Below are 18,210 nucleotides of genomic sequence, written 5' to 3' on the forward strand. Positions count from 1 at the left end.
ATGGCACTCCTTCCAGCATAGACCTCCGGTTTCTAGATACACAACTTCACCGTGCAGACTTATCTTGCGTGATGATTTGTGTGCTAGAAGGGCGCGCCAAAATCTTCTCCGATCTTATATGAGTTGGGCTGGTTACCACATCCCTCATCCAGTCTTCGATTTATTCGATACCTTGATGCTTCCTCCCCTTTACCACAGAACACCCTACTAGCACGGTTGTTACAAAGTAGTTGTGGTAACCAAATTATGACTAATTTCAGTCGTAATCCGGTTGCTTCAACTAAATGGACTCAACTAAAGTGTGCTACTTGGGCAGAAGTGGAAGTAGAAATCCAAACACGTACATGCTACTTTCTACAGATACTAGCGAACCTGGCGGTAGCGAGTCACTTTTTCCCACGAAAATACACGAACACATACGAATGCACACGAAAGCATTTGAAATGTGCTATGCGATTGGCAGCGAGCGTTCTGCTTATATTGCTGTTATTCGCTTCTATGCGAAAACCTTCCCAAAGAAAACGAAAAACAAAAAAGTCTCTGTTACCAGTTTTGATCGCCGAATCGTTCGGACTTCTGTTCTGTGTCTTTACTATAATGATGGTATATGGCAATGTAAATAAATATGTGTTACAAGAATATGCAATACATGAAGATATGAAGATATTTGGTCAAAAATAGAACAACCTCAGCAGCAGTCCTTCGAATGGAATAGAGTTGCATCATTTGAGTTTCCATAAGTGCTACCATTATTAATTTAATTTTTTCTTCTGGTATCCATGAGCATTATTTAAACTTTTAGGCCAGAGTTTTCACTGTACAGTAGGAGGTGCTTCATGAGCTAAAACGAAACAAATAATTAAAATAACTTATATTAAGCTTACCCCCTAACAAGGTGGCTCAGCCATCAGCCAAACTCGCAGTTTTGAGATCAGGTGACCGGGAACCACCCTGCATCGCACCTCCTAGCTTGGCTACTCCATAGAGTATTACCGGGTAAGGCCACGTGGAGGCGCTAGGTAGGGGTTTGGGATGGCTGAAGCTATGTTGGACGCTTCCTCATTTGCCTTCCCCATTGCATACCCAGAATTTGTTCGGAACTGTTGTCTTGCACTTGAATATTTGTCCATGTGCCGTGCCGCAGTAATTCTCAAATCGTGGAAAATCAGCGATCGTCTTATCCGAGAATAGTTTTAAGCGTTTCATTTGCTGCTTTGCGTCAGCTAGTTGCTTGCAATTCGATTGTATTTCTGTCAAGTATGCAAATATCTGTAAAGTAGAGTGTCGAAATGAACTAGTAAGATGCATAGGACGTTAGTTAATTGATATTTTAACTGCCTATCTACATGTAAGATGTAAGACGATTGCTGCCTTAGTAAAGTACCACCATCCGGGACGAGATTGTGCCAAAAAAGCATATATTTTTGTTCTTTAGCTCAGTATACACACAATTTAGGAACTAAGTTGATTTAAAAAGTAAAAATTAGTTTAAATTATTTAGCAGACTTATGATGCTGTTTGCTCCAAAATGGATGATGCAATCTAATCTGTCAAAATATTGTGCTCAATAGTAAATAATGTGAGTTTGCTGGTGTATACTGACGTATTTTTGTTGCGTATGTGAAATCCACAATCGATCATTATGACTTGGCACAAGCTCATCCCCGTGAAGCTCGAAAAGTACAAAGTTTCGAAAAATATTATTTTCGTAATCAAAACTTATCCAACGCATAATAACCTTTCAATACATTGTAAATGATGAGTTTATATACCTTCAAGATAGCAAGTTGATGCGATTTCTTGTTTGTGTTGGTTTATGCCGGACATTTTTTACAAGCGTTATTTCCGCGTATTTTTGATCGCGAACTTTGAAACACTCTTTAGGCTAAATAGTTCGCTAATATTATCTGTGTTCCATTCTAAGTTATGAATAAATATGTTATGTTCATCATCATTTTGAATTTAGGTCACCAGTTTCTATAGATATAATAAATTTTCACAAATAAGCATTTCTGGTTTTTGGCACAATCTCACCCCGGATGGCGGTAATTAAAAACCTGATGCACAGAACTTTGTACAGAGCAGTGGCACTACTCACCTCTAACAGTTCACTTTATGAAGCGAATCGCTCTCCTACTTTGAATCTAATGTGCTATGTGACAATCGATATCGATTGAATTTAAGCGGCAATTGGTCTCGATTTATTTTGATATCACCAAAGCCCATGATATTCTGATAATCACGTCATTGACCAATGGAATCACATGAGATTTCCATCATGGTTCACTGAATGGCTAAGCTCATATTTGTCGGACCGCGGAGCCGTTCATTTCAGAATATTTTGCACATTGTCTGGTGTACCCCAAGGCAGTCTGCTTGGCCCTCACAACTTTGTTATCTATATTAACGACTTGTTGGAACTGGTTACATGGTAGATATTTTCTTTTACCGACAATCTAAAGAATTTTGGTGACAGTTACATACAAGCAGATATCAACCTAGTTATTACTAGTTTGGTGCGGTGACAACGGTAAGCTTGTTAACAGCAAAAAGTGCAAGGTAATTTCCTACAATCGCTGCAATACTGTTTCTCTCCATCAGTATAAAATCGCTTATCCGAAGCGTTTTGGAATTTGCATCTCCTGTTTCGGCGCATTTTCACGTAACACAAACACTTACGATTGAACGAATCCAGAAGAATTTTTAGCGATTCACATTGCATTAGTTAGCATAGAATATTCCAGTTAATCTTCCGAATTATTCCGGCCATTGTCAGTTGTGTAAACTGAAGACACTCTCAGTTAGGCGGGTCAAACAGCAGCGATTATTTAACTTTGACCTCATCACAAGAAACGTTAAATGCTCTGACTCCTTGGAACAGATACAATTCCGTTTCACAGAACAAACTAGTCACGACTTTAATATTTTGTTTGGTTTTTCTTTACGGTCCTTTAATGATGTTTGTAATGTGTTAGATTTTACCGTTACTAGAAATGTGGTGGCCATATAGTTTCAGATACTGGGCTTGAAAGAGATTGTTTTCTTACAAAAGATTCGGTGATAGCTTTAAGGGCGTAAAAGAAACCAAATTAAACATGATACAAAAGATTAATTGATTTCTGCTTGGACGTCACCAAAGTAGCAACAGTCGCTGATATTCGACATATAACTTTCAGTAGATTTTATATGCTCAATTAAAAAAGACTGTTAATAAAGATTTCAAAAAATCGTCGGGAAGATATTTTGAAATTACCTTCCTTGTTTGATAAACTCAAGCACCCATTCAATTAGCACCCTGGGAACCCATAACCGCAAACCACTAACGGTAACAGTAGCCTCATATCGTTTGATAGCGGTTACCTTACCGTAATTAAATCCCGTTCGCTGTCATTGATCTTCGGTGTACTTCCGTACCAGCAAACAACTTACGGCTTCACTGATTCTAGCCATCCTGATGTTAACTCCTTCCCACTCACCGAGCAAACATTATATCCTAGCTGACCGTACCGGGCGGCAACCGTGCTTACTGCTCGATGATGCATGTGTACATTCGAAGCAACATGATGATCACGATTTTCGCCTCCAGACTCTCCAGGCTCACCACACTAACCAGTTTTCCATGTCGTGCTTCTTCCTTTTTCTCGCAGAATCATCGCTAGGATTACGTAACGTTCGCGTCACGGTGCCGACAGCCATCCGCAAGGGGGAATCGGCGCATCTGTACTGCAACTACGAGATGGAGGACAAGGAGCGGCTCTACTCAATCAAGTGGTACAAAGGCAAGCGGGAGTTTTACCGGTACACACCCCAGGAGCAGCCACCGATGAAGGTGTTCCGATCGGCCGGCGGAGTGGAAGTCGATGTGAGTATCCTATCGTATCGTATCCTATTCTATTCTATCGTATTCTATATTACACGCTTTATTTGTAAACCCTTCTGGCTCGCTCGCTCGCTCATCATCATCGTCGTCGTCCACCATGATGCCATGCCATGAAGCACTGATGCATGCGGAGCGGAAGAACAGAATCGCTACCTACCTACTGTTTCGGGTCGGAGAACATTGTCGGATTAATTAAAATGATCCTTTAAGTAAACAGAAGGTACCCTATTTACATCAGCTACACACTACAAGTCGGTGGACTTTGGTTGTAATACGCTTGCTTGGCTGCATAGAAGGAGAAGATAATCTTTTGACAATATTGTGTTAGAGGGTCCACCACTGAACAACCGGCACAGGGGGTTTGGTTGTTGTTTATTCCTTTAATTGCTGCAAAGGATGTTGCCGTTTTAAAGATAAGAATAATTGAGATGATTGGTCGTATATGACAAATTTTTGTATCTTAAATTCGTTGATTTTTTCGGTGAATTATAGTTTTGTGTCAAACATAATGTTTGCATGTTTCAAAATGTTTATCTGCTTCACTCTTCTATTGGCGATTTTCATGAGAATAGGAACTTTTTCAATATTTTCAAAATTATGTTTCTCTCGTGATATGAAATTCTGGACTAAGTTTTGTTATATAATTTGTGAGGACTGATTATCTTTCAGTTGACAACAGTTGAAATATTAATCAGTAAGTTACTCTCAAAAATTTGTTAATTTTGATTTAGTAAATCAGATTTAACCAGATTTAGACAGAAAAGAAGACAGCAAATTTAATACCGAACGTATAGTATAGATTCCGTTAACATTTATAGATACTTGTGATATTTATGGAAATTAAATAGATTAAGTTCTAAACGCTGAATTTGTAACTTACGATTTTGCAGCAACAAACTAATGCTAGTAGAATCACACTGGCTAACAGCTCCTATCCGGAAACGCTACTCTGCTCGGAAAATTTCGTAACCTTTTTCGCTAAAAGGATTGAAAAAATCCAACCATGACTGTGACCTCATTAGTGAAATGAAATTGTGCTACGAGAAGGGAGCAAAATGGTTCCAGCGAGGTATCCAGCCAAAATAAGAATGGCACAAATATTGTGCCGGATTCATCACATTTCGCTATATGGAAATGCTGCTCTATTCTCTATTTTTGGAAAACTCCAAAGAATTTACAGTCAAACCTGATGATGAATTTCCATTAGATTTTTTATCGCATATTTCTTCAAATAAGGGTTGCAAATTAAATGATAGGCATAAAACACAAAAGCAATCTATACTTCTAGGACAAGCATTTATGCTGGTTATTGCGGTCGAAAGGCGCTAAACATTTGAAAAATTTCCAAGCTCAGCAGCGGCAGCTGCTTTGGATCGTAAAAAAGCCAAAAAGACAAAATACATTTTCGGGGTATCACAAAACGGTGCAGCTTCAGCTGGTTTGATTCCGTTTTGGCTTTTTCTTCAAGCTCACCCCGAATGCCGAACGTATCCGAAATCTTTTCAGGTCGTAAACTAATGCCGCATCAAAAACGAATCCAACCTCGATCTAGAAAATCCAATTTACGAACTCAACAAACTTTTTCCGCAGTCGCTGACTGGCTGGCAGGCACCAGAGCTTAAAAGGCACGTAATTTAGGCTACAAATATATCTCCCCGTCGTCGTTGTTGTCGCCGCCGCTCGAAGAGCGGACCAGAGTTGATGGCACAGCAAACCGCATTCACACTGACGCACGGCCACATACACAGGACCTCTGATTCTCCGTTCCATCCCGCATTGTCCCCGCACAGAGCTCAGAAAGCTCCGCGAGAAAACTAGGTAACGTCAGAGGAATTATTTACGACCATGTTTTTCCCTTCGTGTCGCAACAGATTCCGTTGCTGAAGTCTGCAGAATCGGTGCACTGTTCCGTGGACTGTTATGGCCATTCGGAAGCGCCAGGTCGTCTATCGCAATAGCCTCCTCCCGACTAGTTGAGTGAGTGGGTGACGAGCGGCCATTACTGGTGCCTTCCTGCTACTGAGTGTGAGAACCTCACCACCGCACCCACCACCCGTTCGCCACCCGTCGAGCTATACCTATGTAGGTATTTACAACAGTTCTGGCAAAACCGCTGCCTGCTCGCAAGCTGAACGTCAGATTAATTGAATTTGCCCAATGGGAAGAGTTCCGCCTGGACGAAAAATATTTTATTGGAAAAAGACGTAATACTTAAACTTGATTATAACTTTTATGACTGAAACATTTTCTGCTCAATTACCTAGACATAAATTCTTCAATAGTTACATCTCCTACCATTAAAAAGTACAACAGTAACAATTATTACCAAATCTAGAATATAAGAACCATTGAGAGCAGTTCATTGCTCTATAAAATGAGATGAAAAAAATACACTTCTGGTTAACATACTTGGAGAATAGACAATAAACTGAGAAAATAGTGGAAAAATTGATAAAACTATAAATATGAACAGAACTCAAGAGTGCAAGCTGTTCAGAAAAGGAAACTATCAAGCGAATTATTGTTTCTGCTTTTAACTCAACGAAGAGAGGGGCTCCGTAGCCGCAAGGTTACCGAGTGTGCTTTGACAAGCGAATGGTGGTGGGATCGAGTCTAAGTAGGATCAGTCCATTAGACGTTATGTGACTTTACCATGGGTTTATTCTTAGGCCCCCCTCATTACCCTTCCTTCATTCTTGATAGTGTAAAAGGTCACTTCTTCTTCTTCTTCTTCTTTACCAGCCGAGAACCGGGGTGGCTCTTGCCGTATCAAGAATTCATCTCCAGGATACTCGGTCCTGGGCGTTGCGCATCTCGAAACACGCAAGTCGGCTTTAACCTGGTCGAGCCATCTAGCTCGTATTTCTGGAGCCGGTGCGGTTCTTGAAGAGAACGGATTTCACTGCAAAGTCGTCCGGCATCCTTGCGACGTGGTCGGTCTAGCGTAGTCACCCAACCTTAGCCAGGTGTACGATGTAACTCGCTCCAAGCAGTAACCGCAACTGATTAACAGGCTTACGTCACTCTCCACTATCCGTTTGTACTTCGCCAAAAATAGTCCGCAACACCATTCGTTCAAATACGGCAAGTGCACGTATGTCTTCCGTAAGCAAAGTAACTGTCTCAAGTCCGTAGAGGACTACCAATCTGATTAGCGTTTTGTACATCCATCGTCACCGGTGGCGAATGCTTCTTGATCAAAGCGTCTTACGGAAGGAAAAATAGGCTCGAATTCCAGCTTGAACGCGTCGTTGAATCTCCTTACTCGTATTATTGTCGGCGGTGGCCAGGGCTTGAAAAGGGATCGCAAGTTGAATGTAACTGCCGTGAATGCAAACTTTCCGCATTCAAACTCCGCTTTTTGAACGATCATTTGACTGTTTTTTGAATCCAGTCAATCTGCCGCTTGCGCTGCTGCCGTCTTACAATTCATGCGGCTTCTCAGCAAAAGCAAACAGTCGATCTCCCGTTTTGCTTTGCGCTTTGAGAATATAAACTGCAAACTGACTGGAAGCTTACGGTGATCGGTGACGTATTTTTTCGTTTCTCTTTTTGTCTCCAAATCGGCTGCTCACAGTAATAGTTTGTCACCCGGACGTCGGTCCGACGCAAGCAAAATATTCGTTTGTATTGGACGGAGTCCGACCGACTTCTTCCATGCACATGTAGTGGTTGTTTTTTTGTAGTATTGAATCATACGATTGTGCGGTTGCTTTTCGTTAGCGTGGTGATTGCCAGTCATTTGACTGTTTTACAGTCATTCGCCGCTCCAAACGGTAAAGGCAACTTGATCGAAACGAAAATGTCAAAAAACTTTAGAACGCGTTCATTCTGCTGCGTGCAATCGGCGTTTGACTGAGCAAACTGCCAGTTGTGTTATGCATAGCGTTCGTATTCCACCTCTAAACGGACGGTGTGAACTTGAATGCGCGTTGGTGTGACTGCGGTAGAAAAAAGGATCGGTCGAAGCCCTGGCGGTGACCAGTGATCCCAAATAGACGAGCCACTTCCACAACCAGTTCATCGCGGTCAACAGTCTTTATCCGCGGGAGGTAAACGTTGTTTTCTCTGGAGCTTCTTCCTACCATATATTTGGTTTTCCATTGATGCATTGTTTTGTTACCCTATTCTCCTAGCCTTCGTTTCTAGTCTGGCGAAGATTGCCTCCGCCGTCCCAAGATGCGAGGTCGTCTGCAAAGGCTAGGAGTTGACTACTCTTGCTGAAGATCGTTCCTTTCTTTTCGATACCAGCTCGTCGGATCACACCTTCGGTAGCATTACTAAATAACATACAGAACAGTCCATCCCCTTGCCGCAACCTTCTGCGCGATTCGAAATGACTCGAGAGTGTCCCCGAAACGCGCACGTAGCACATCACTCGCTCCAGAGTAGCTTTTATCAGCCGCGTCAGTTTATCCGGAAAACCGTACTCCTGCATTATCTGCTATAACTGTTCTCGTTCAACTGTATCGTATGCTGCCCTGAAATCCACGAAAATATGATGCGTGGGCACGTTGTACTCTCGACATTTCTGGAGGATTCGTCGAAGAGTAAAAATTTGATCCAATTGATTTGAAAGTAGCAAGGGCCCCCATAAAGCCCATCTAATACTGCCCACTACCCTACGAATTCTCTTGCTATTGGGGATAGACGAAGCAACAAAATCTGGAAGAGCACCTGGTAGGCGGCGTTGACCAACGTGATGCCGCGGTAATTACAGCAATTTGGCTGGTGGCTCATTTTGTAGATAAGATAAACTACACCTTCCATCCACTCCTGCGGTAGTTTCTCCTCCTCCCAAATCCTAGAAATTATCCAATGAAGTGCCGTTGCTAGCGGTACTTGGCCATTTTTGTAGAGCTCTGCCGGGAGTCGGTCCGGCGGCTCTATTATTCTTCAACTGACGAATTTCTCGCCGGATCTCTTCGATATCGGAAGCCGGCACACTGTTGTCGTTTGTAGGAACACCGAAGTCAACTTTCGATGCGTCTGCTTCTACTACATCGCCGTTGAGGTGCTCATCGAAATACTGCTTCCACCTGTCGACCACCTAGTTTGTGATTAGATCTCCTCCCTCGTCCCTACACATATCTGATTTGAGTGCGTAGCCCTTACAAGTTTGGTTCACTTTCTCGTAAAACTTGCGCGTGTCATTAGCTTGGAATAGCTGTTCCAGCTCCTCACGATTTCTGTCCTCCCTCTGGCGCTTTTTCCTCCTCAGGATCGTGGTCAACTCATTCTACGTAATCCCTAATCCCTCCAATCATTGGTTTGTATTCCTCATTCTGGTTGACCCGAGTCTTGGAGTCCCTGAAAACTTAATGTCATGTTTTGGGTAGAGTTCCTGCTTGTCGATAGCGGAGATGAGGGCTGTGTATTTTATTTATTTATTTATTACTACAATAATTTATCTGAACAATGTTCTTAATAAATAGATTAGCGTCAAATTCATATAATATTAGATCTCTTAAGTTTCGTCACAAATTGCTGTGTAGTTTCATTCAAATCAAAAATTTCGTCAGTCAATTCAAAAGTCCTAATGCAGGCGGTAATGGGTTCTTGATAACCAAACAACATACGATGATAATTGGTTTGTAACAGGCCAGTAGAGCGAAGGGCACGTTGTGAAGCACGGAAATTTATGCGAGACAAAAGCGTCAGCGAGTCAATGTCACCATTCATCAGTTTCGCAATAAAAATAGCCTGATGCAGTTTCCGACGGCGCTCGAGCGTATCGATACCCAGTAGGCGGCAACGGTCTGGATACGGTGGTAGGTTAACAGGATCGCGCCAAGGAAGCTCACGTAGCACAAGTCGGACAAATCTTTTCTGGATACGTTCAATCCGCAAATTCCAAGACAACTTGCCAAACCAAACCAAATTGCAGTTTTCCAGAATTGGACGAACCAAAGAGCAATAAAGAGCTTTCGGGCAGTGTGGATCCTTAAAGTGACGGGAAATTTTTGATAAAACCAAGTTGACGTGCGGCTTTCGATATCAGAATGGCGTGGTGTAAGTGAAAAGTGAGCTTAGAGTCAAGAACAACACCGAGATCAGTTACAGAATCGACTCTCTTTAGCTTCAGTCCGACCACATGATAGTCAAACAATATTGAGTTTAAAATACGGTGAAACGTTATAACTTCACATTTGGCAATGCTGATCACGAGCCAGTTCCTCCGACACCAGCCAACTAAATCATTTATCAAAGTTTACAGACGACGACAATCTTCCGTGTTTCAAACTCCTAAATACAATTTTAGATCATAAGCGTATACAAATTTGCAGCCAGATGGTAGTAACAGCGCGACGTCGTTGAAGATCAGCATGAATAACAAGGGGCCCATGTTACTTCCTTGCGGCACACCCGAACTGTTGGTAAACTGCGAAGATATACATGCGCCGACTTTAACACGTATGATTCTTCCACGTAGGTATGAACTTAACCATTCAGTGAATCGGCAAGAAGCTCCAAGTCGCGAAATTTTACGCAGAAGTATACCGTGATTGATACGATCGAAGGCAACTTTTAGATCAGTGTAAATGACATCAATTTGTGCTTTCTGTTCCATTTTCGAGACACACGATGAAGTAAACTCCAGTAAATTAGTACATACAGAGCGACCCGGCACGAATCCATGTTGGGAAGTAGAGATATAATTCTTCGTCCGGGAAAGAATGACGCCACTAACTATAATCTCAAATAGTCTAGAGCCAGCCGATAGGCTAGTGATGCCACGGTAATTCCTGACGTTCTGCCGGTCCCCAGATTTAAATACCGGAAACATAAAAGACCGTTTCCATATTTCGTGGAATTTTCCTTGTGCAAATGACTTGTTCAAAATTGGACACAGTCACACACAGACACATTTTTATGACACTTATGTTGAAGAACCGGCCCTTAATTCTTAACCAGTACATTCGAAGATCGATTGGTAACCAGCCTCGATCGATCGCTAACTCGCCTCGATTGTTACAAAGTAGTTGTGGTAACCGAACTATGACTAACTTCAGTCGTAATTCGGTTGCATCAACTAAATGGACCTAATATGTGCTACTTGGAGATAAGTAGTCCCTCTAAAGCATCTCTCGTTACTACGACGTCCGATCTTATGGCTCTTCAATACGCCGAAGAACACTCAAGTGCTGTCTAGGAAATTGGTAAATGGGCAGTTCACGTTCCAAGTCTTCACTCCATAGTCTATTTTAATCGAGTTGGTCTATTACAATTGTTGCGGTTTCCTATCCTTCGAGTCCCCTTCCTTGTTAGCATACGACCAAGTTGTTGGTTGGGGTCGATTACCTGATGTTCCTAGCATTAATCATATACCAGTTTGTGTCTCGTGGAGGTAGCCATATAGGAGCTGCTGGATAAAATGCAGAGAACCATGACCATGGGGCATATGCCGTAAGAAGCATATAGGGAGAAGTATGAAGGGAGTGGTGACTGGTGAGGAGTGAGCAATAGGAATCAGAAGTAAGTAGCTAAATACCACTCAATCTCATATTCAACCTTGGAGTTTATCGACCTCGTGTCTAAATTAATGATCAGAAGTTAGCAATAAGAAGCAAAAGATGAGTAGTGAAAAAAGTGTAGGAGGTGAAAAGTAGGAAATGTATAATGATAATGCGTCCATATATTATAATTTCTACCATACCGTTCTGATTCAAACTTAGAACAGTATCAAATTTCGAATACTTACCGGATAGAGGACATTCTAACGCAAACGGTGGTATACAATAAGCAAAATATTTTATCATATTATCGATACTAACGAGCATTTTATTCGAAGTGTTCGAAGTTTGAGACTGTTTTAGGGTTGAATCAGAACGAAAATTTATTTTTTATCTGATTGGGCAAAGAGGCTTGCTCAAAGCATTTTCAAAATACATAGAAGCAGTTGAATACGCTAAAGCAAACACAATGTCGTAATATGCAATGAAAAAAGACGGCTTCCAGATTTAATACCAGATATTTCAGCAGTGTCAACGCGACAGTGGCGTTTAAGAATTCCTGTACAGTAAATATAGTGTATGTTTAATATTGTGTGTAAGAACTCTTACGTTTAGTATCCCTTCAATGTTAGTTACGGGATCGGTGGTAGGAAAACAGTTGTTTTTGGCGACGAACGTCTTATAGTTTCCGACCGGCAGCTGTTACACATAAACATTACATCAGTTGTAAAAATCTACACTGTTAAATGATTCTACTTGTAAATAGGTCGGATTTTGCAGACGCTAGGTTTAAACTACTCAAAATGCTCTTAAAATGTACAAACTCAATTTCTGGGTAAAAAATTCAACCAATTTTGGCTACTTGTTACCGATAATTGAATTATTCTCTGTGACAACGCACTTTCAAGCTCCTACTAAAGGGTGTCCCACATCAAATTGCACCACGGAGGAACCGCTGTAGCAAATTACCTAATTGACCGATCCTTTTCAAACTTTCAGACAACGAAATATAATCCATTTTTTGTTGGTTTTGCTTTTGGTATATTTGATTCATTCAACTTCACCCCCATAACCGTATGCTCGTATCTTGCGCTTTACTCCACTCAAAAAGTTTTGTACAACCTAGCTACAGCTTCATCTGTACGGAAATTCACTTTTTCTTCATGTCTTCCTCAGACTTGACCTCCTTGGGATGCTTCCATAGCGCCTGCTTCATAATAGCCTAGTATTTTTCGATGGGCCTTAATTCCGGTGCGTTGGAGGCGTGCCTCCGTTGGCTTCGTACCACTCCAATACATCCTTTAAATATTGGCACGAAGGTAGATCCGGCCAGAAGATCGTAGGGCCCTCAGGTAGCTTCGACGGAGAAGCAGATGCTTCTGTGGACACTCCTTGAGGTAAATCTGCCCGTTTACAGTCCCGGTAGTCACAAACGGCGCACTCCGTCTGGCACATGATGTATTTCTTGGCCAAATTATGTATTTTTTGGCAAACTATGATAGTTTCTGCATCCTTACTTCCTCCGGAACAACAAACTTAAGCTGGGCGGTGAGGGACAGTAACCTCGGAAGCTGCCGGAAGTCCGTCTTGACGTAATTCTCATCATTCATGATGAGAGAGTTGAGGATTTTCCAGGTGCTTGCGCAAATAAATTCGCGACGTTGCTTTTCGGGTGACGCCATTTTTTCCAATTTTCGAAAAACTGACCGCGATAAAAATAGAGTGTAAATAATATACCCTAAACTACCTCTACTCAAATTTTTAATAGAAAATACTCAATGGGAAATTTTCTACAGCGTTTCTTCCGTGGTGCAATTTGATGTGGGACACCCTTTACCAATTTTTTGGTTGAAAAACTACTCAAAATATGAGTTTGTACATTTTAACGGAGTTTTGAGCAATTTTAACAAAGTTTCAGCTAAATTCTACCAATTTACGGGTAAACTCAATCAAATTTGATCAGGATTCAATCGATTACTGCATGTACTAATCTTATGCTTATTGACCGGACTACTAGTCACCGACCGAAGATAGCAACATCCTACTATTAGTAATAAGTGTTTTTTGTTTTACACCGTATTTCTAATTATAAGTTTTATCACTAGCTATAAGTTTTATCACTGGAATTCCGATTAAAAAATAGCAAAAACGAACTAATCTTCGTGCAAAAATCACATCAGCAGAGCACATCTCAGTCTGTTTCGATATTCTTGTTTATCTCTTCCTTCACTGACGTTTCAATACGATTCCGACCCACGCCGGCGAACAAAAGTAGTACACACGAGGTGCGTACTATCGCTGCAGTTGGATGTAGTGGTGCGACGCAATGAAAGTTTGCGACAGTCAATTACAAAAGCACTCGATAGCGACAATAATCGACCTTTGTTTAAGAGCTTGTTTTGTGTCGGATAAATAATTAATGAAGTAATTAGAAACTTTTAACTGCAGTCCATAACTTGTCACACTAAAGGAGGTTACAAGTCGTAATCGAAATACGCGTATCTGTAAGATAGCTTTAAGGCAGTAGAAGTAAATGGAAATTGCTCCAAGGTTTCTAGTTGATTAGTGAGTTTATAATTATTTTGTTATGAAGCTGCCTACTGATAACACTATTCACCCGAACTGTGTTTAGCCAAAGCAAAATTGCTTCTGTACTATTCGTTCAAATAATCATGAATATCAAAAGGACTAGATACTGCTTGGCTGGCTTACAGTTGGCTCATCGATTGGCCCGGGCTTCCTCCAGTCAAGCGTCGTGCAATCTAAAAGTACACAAACAGCCATTTATTTTCACGACTTTTACTTCTGTTCTGTAAACAAGCAGATAATTCATAGAAGAATTTGCCACGCACTAAAAGCGTTTCGCGCTTCGGTCGTTTCACGGATCTGTATATCTGATTTGGAGGGCAATCCTCGTGCCATGCCAGCCAGCCAGCAAGGAGATCACGAACTGGGAAGCGAAGTAAATAGAAAGAAGACAAAATTTATTCGGAATGAATGTGGCGCAAATTGTTATAAAATTCTGCCTACGAACGAAGGGCGCCGCACCGGGGGAAGCGAACAATAATGTCTGCGAACAGAAAGCGTGCAATAAAATTCCGACATTGTTTTCGCGATGAATTTTAGTGCGGGCACCTTTCTATTCGATGCAAAATGGTATTGATTTTTGGATTTATGGGAAACAGCTGCGTTTTTATTGATAAACCCAATCTAGCTTTGGGACAAAAATTTTTCGGTTTTAATTTTCATGCAAATCGACATACAATGAGTACGTACACTATGTCCCAGCTATCGGGAATTTACATACCACTGCGAATGTTTTCAAAATAACTCACGTTTTTCGTTTTTTATTTCCATTTTCAGAATTTACTATCCAATGAAAGCCACGTAGTCATTAAAGCAGCAAATGTATCGGGGAAGTTCAGCTGCGAAGTTTCAGCAGATGCGCCATCCTTTCACACTATAATAGTTTCCGGTGACATGGAAGTAATAGGTAAGTTGATTTCTGATGTAAATATTTTTATTGAATTATGCCGGTTTTAGTTTGACATTGACTATTCTTTTCAAGTTTATGGCATACATATTTTTTAGGCTAATTTCAAGCGTTACTGATCGTTGCGTAAAACTCAGACCATTTACATTCTACTCACCCGCAACAACGTTTCTCCAAAGTTGCACACCATTTGCTGCGGCTAATATCCCTTTATTTGATGATGCTATTTTGACCTCGAGAAATTAAAGTTTGGTGCGTTAGTTTTTCTTTTTCTGTCCTTTCCGTACTAAGGGCTTGAACTAACCAGAATCTACAAAGGACTACGTTCAGCAATGCCGGGCTCAGCAAAAACGAAAGTCTCGAGCAGACGTTTTATTACTAGCTTCTTTTTAACTAGGAAATACGACTGTTACGGAAGTTCACATCAAACGCGTAATTCTTTGCTTGCAGTCTTTTCTTTGAATTTCTTTTATCTCCCACCGCCGACGCAGACGTATCGCAGTTTCCGTCTTGGAAATTTGGTGCCCGCCTCCCTCCGGCGTATCCGACTTTCAGCTTCAGCCTCCGGAGACGTCCCTCACGATTAACCTTCCAGTAGGCAGGGCAGACGGTTGTCCGGGTTATCAAAATCTCGCAAAACGCTCGGGAAGCACCTTTACCGAAGGCTGCGAGTTGAAGGAAAGATGGCGGAAGATAGCAAGATTTTCACCAAAAGACATCTCCACCACCGTGTGTTCCACCGTCGTTCATCCTTAACGATTCAAAGGCATTTTATCTTATCTTCAATGGGATGATGTCTCTTTTAATTTTACACTCGATATAACTTGATGACGGTTTGTCCACCGGGTGAGGTTGACGCGGGATTATTTGCGATAAAGACGGCTCTGTCTGACCTGCTGCTGTCAGTGTGGAAAATGTTACTATCTATAACGTTGACTCTCAATGGATTTAACTTTAAACAGAGACAAATAAATTGCTCTCGAAAGTCTGTCCTTTTTGGAAATTGTGGTATTGTCCTTATTAAGTGTGCCATAAATTATATGTAAATCAAGGCTTATATATTCAAGTAAGAGGTCTAGTAAATATCACAAGATCACAAGAAAAAGATGGATGCTAAATATTTACTATTTGTTTCAATTTTGTCAAATCTTGCTGAACTATTAACAAGATAAATATTATAAGAACTTCTTTTTCTTTTTTTTTTCTCTGGTTAATTCAATCACTAGTGTAATGACAATCATATGAAATAAGTACCTCAAGAATCTCAAATAACCATAAAACGAGTGATAATCCGCATGGTTTTATTTTTGTTTATGAAAGATGCGTAAATTTAAAGAAAAATAGTGAAAACGCATGCCATATCGACCACAAAACTGAATTACTATGGCAAGGAAACGATACTTTTGCAACACAATATTATTCTACCTACTTAATGATAATAATCTCATTAGGTTATAGTAACAGTATAATAAGGAGCTGTGGGATATCTGATATACATTTGTTATACAAAATATTTATTGAATAGTTTTGCTACAAAAGCTAATGAGCCGTGGCTAAGGTGCTTGAACTCGGTACTATCGAAACCAAGGGCCTTTCTGGCGTTAAATCCACGTTTGCCGTAGTTTTTTTTCCTCTGGTAGCAAGCTATCCCATCAATAACTTCCTCAACTTCCTCAGCGACAAAGTTCTCGAGTAGACTGACGCTGTTCTGCCCCAAGGTGTGAGACAATAGAAACTTGCACCGAAGTACGTTCGGTGATTTGTTTGGAATAATTAGAAGATTTTCCTCACCTGAGCCTAAAGCCGATACAGGATTAGGTATGACTTTTAGCCTGTTTTCAAGAGCCTTGGTCATAAACCATAGAATGAGATGGAATTCACCAGAAGTTTTGATAGAAACCCCTCATTCTTCGATCTTAAATCCGCTCCTGGATTACCCTAGAGATAAGACCGTTGGTGTTAATGCTGGTAGATAACACAAAACAACATGATTTGCAGACAAGTCCTCACCTGATGTTGTTGATTGGAGACTTACTTATGTGTCCATTTCCGTCGGTCCGGCAGAACAAAGGGATAAAATCAGAGATCTCCACTGCTGACGGTTACACGCCTTGGATTTTACCTGTCGCCAGGACAAGTTCGCGTCTACAGCCCGGATGTCGTTGGCTAAGCTACGGCGCCATGAGCCTCTGGGTCTGCCATTTCCACGCTGGCCTTGTGGATTCCAGTCGAGGGCTTCTCTGCAGACCTCGTTCGCTTCTTTCCTCAAGGTGTGTCCGATCCACTTCCACCTACGTTCACGAATTTCTATGGCTATCGACCGTTGATGACACCGACGATGGAGTTTCTCATTGGATATCCAGTTGTCATGCCACCAGGCCCGAATGATATATCGCAGGCACCGGTTAATGGATAGCTGCTGTTTTAGCGTTGTCTCCGCTGGGACGCACCACGTTTCGCAGGCATACAGCAGGATACGGGTTTTCGTACGTAGAGTTATCTGCTTTGCGCGCCAAATGTTTCCCTGCAAAGGCACCTGATCCGTGTGGCTATATCAGTCTTGTTACCACCATCGGGCGTTGTCTGGTTACCAAGATATTGAAAGGCGTCTACTTGCTCAATTTATTGTCCCGCTACTGCGAAGTTGGTGGAATTGTCCATGTTCACTACCATACATTGCCGGTTTTGTTGGTCTCTGACATTTGAAACTCGGAAGAATTGTTCAAAATGTTCAGTCCATCGCTTAAGCTGTTGTGTACGGTCAGTCACTAGCTGACCTAGTGGATTTGGAGATCCTCCCTCGGGATTTTCTCAACCACGCCGTTCAGCTGGCTGTAAAAACTCTCTTCTCCTGCAGGTCGGCAGCATTTGTTGGCACATAGCACTGAATTGCTGTAAGGTTCCTAACCCGTGTTCTGAATCTGGTCGATTGGAGACCTGGCACTGTAATGTGTGACGGAAAGCGTTCATTGGAAAGATTCCAGTGCCTGGTCGATCCGCTTTTGAGTGTCCAGAGGTTATCTGGGATTTATATTTTGGTCGACGATACGCTGGAGCTCGACCCAGTTTATAGAGTGTTAGTTTTGCGCTCGATAGTGATTGGATGACAGACACATTCGGCAGAAAGTTATCCACAATGAAATAAACCCCCGATCTGAAGTTTCTAATCGAAGAGTACGGGTCCAAAAAGTTATTGGCCGATCTCGAAGTCGTCGACCAGTGCGTTCGAGTTCTAGTTTCTGTTTCGGTTTCGACAGAATTTATACCGATTATTAAGGTCACTCGCAGTGGAGTTACCGAGAACTACGCGCGCGTGCGAAGCTCTACCTTCCTCTAGGTACTTCGACCCACCAGGACGGATGGAGTAAGATACGCTGGGCCAT

General features: G+C 41.6%; 1 protein-coding gene across 1 annotated transcript in view; it reads left to right on the plus strand.

Moving 5' to 3' along the window:
• The window catches only part of LOC128740598 (uncharacterized), a 68,596-nt gene that overhangs the window by 4,323 nt on the left and 46,063 nt on the right, over nt 1–18,210 (plus strand). The window contains exons 2-3 of the mRNA XM_053836159.1: nt 3,587–3,862; nt 14,698–14,827. Coding sequence (XP_053692134.1) covers nt 3,587–3,862; nt 14,698–14,827 — 406 coding nt within the window. The remainder of the gene's footprint in view (nt 1–3,586; nt 3,863–14,697; nt 14,828–18,210) is intronic.

The sequence above is a fragment of the Sabethes cyaneus genome, chromosome 3 (genome assembly GCF_943734655.1).
Source record: "Sabethes cyaneus chromosome 3, idSabCyanKW18_F2, whole genome shotgun sequence".
In the NCBI taxonomy this organism is placed as follows: Eukaryota; Metazoa; Arthropoda; class Insecta; order Diptera; family Culicidae; genus Sabethes; species Sabethes cyaneus.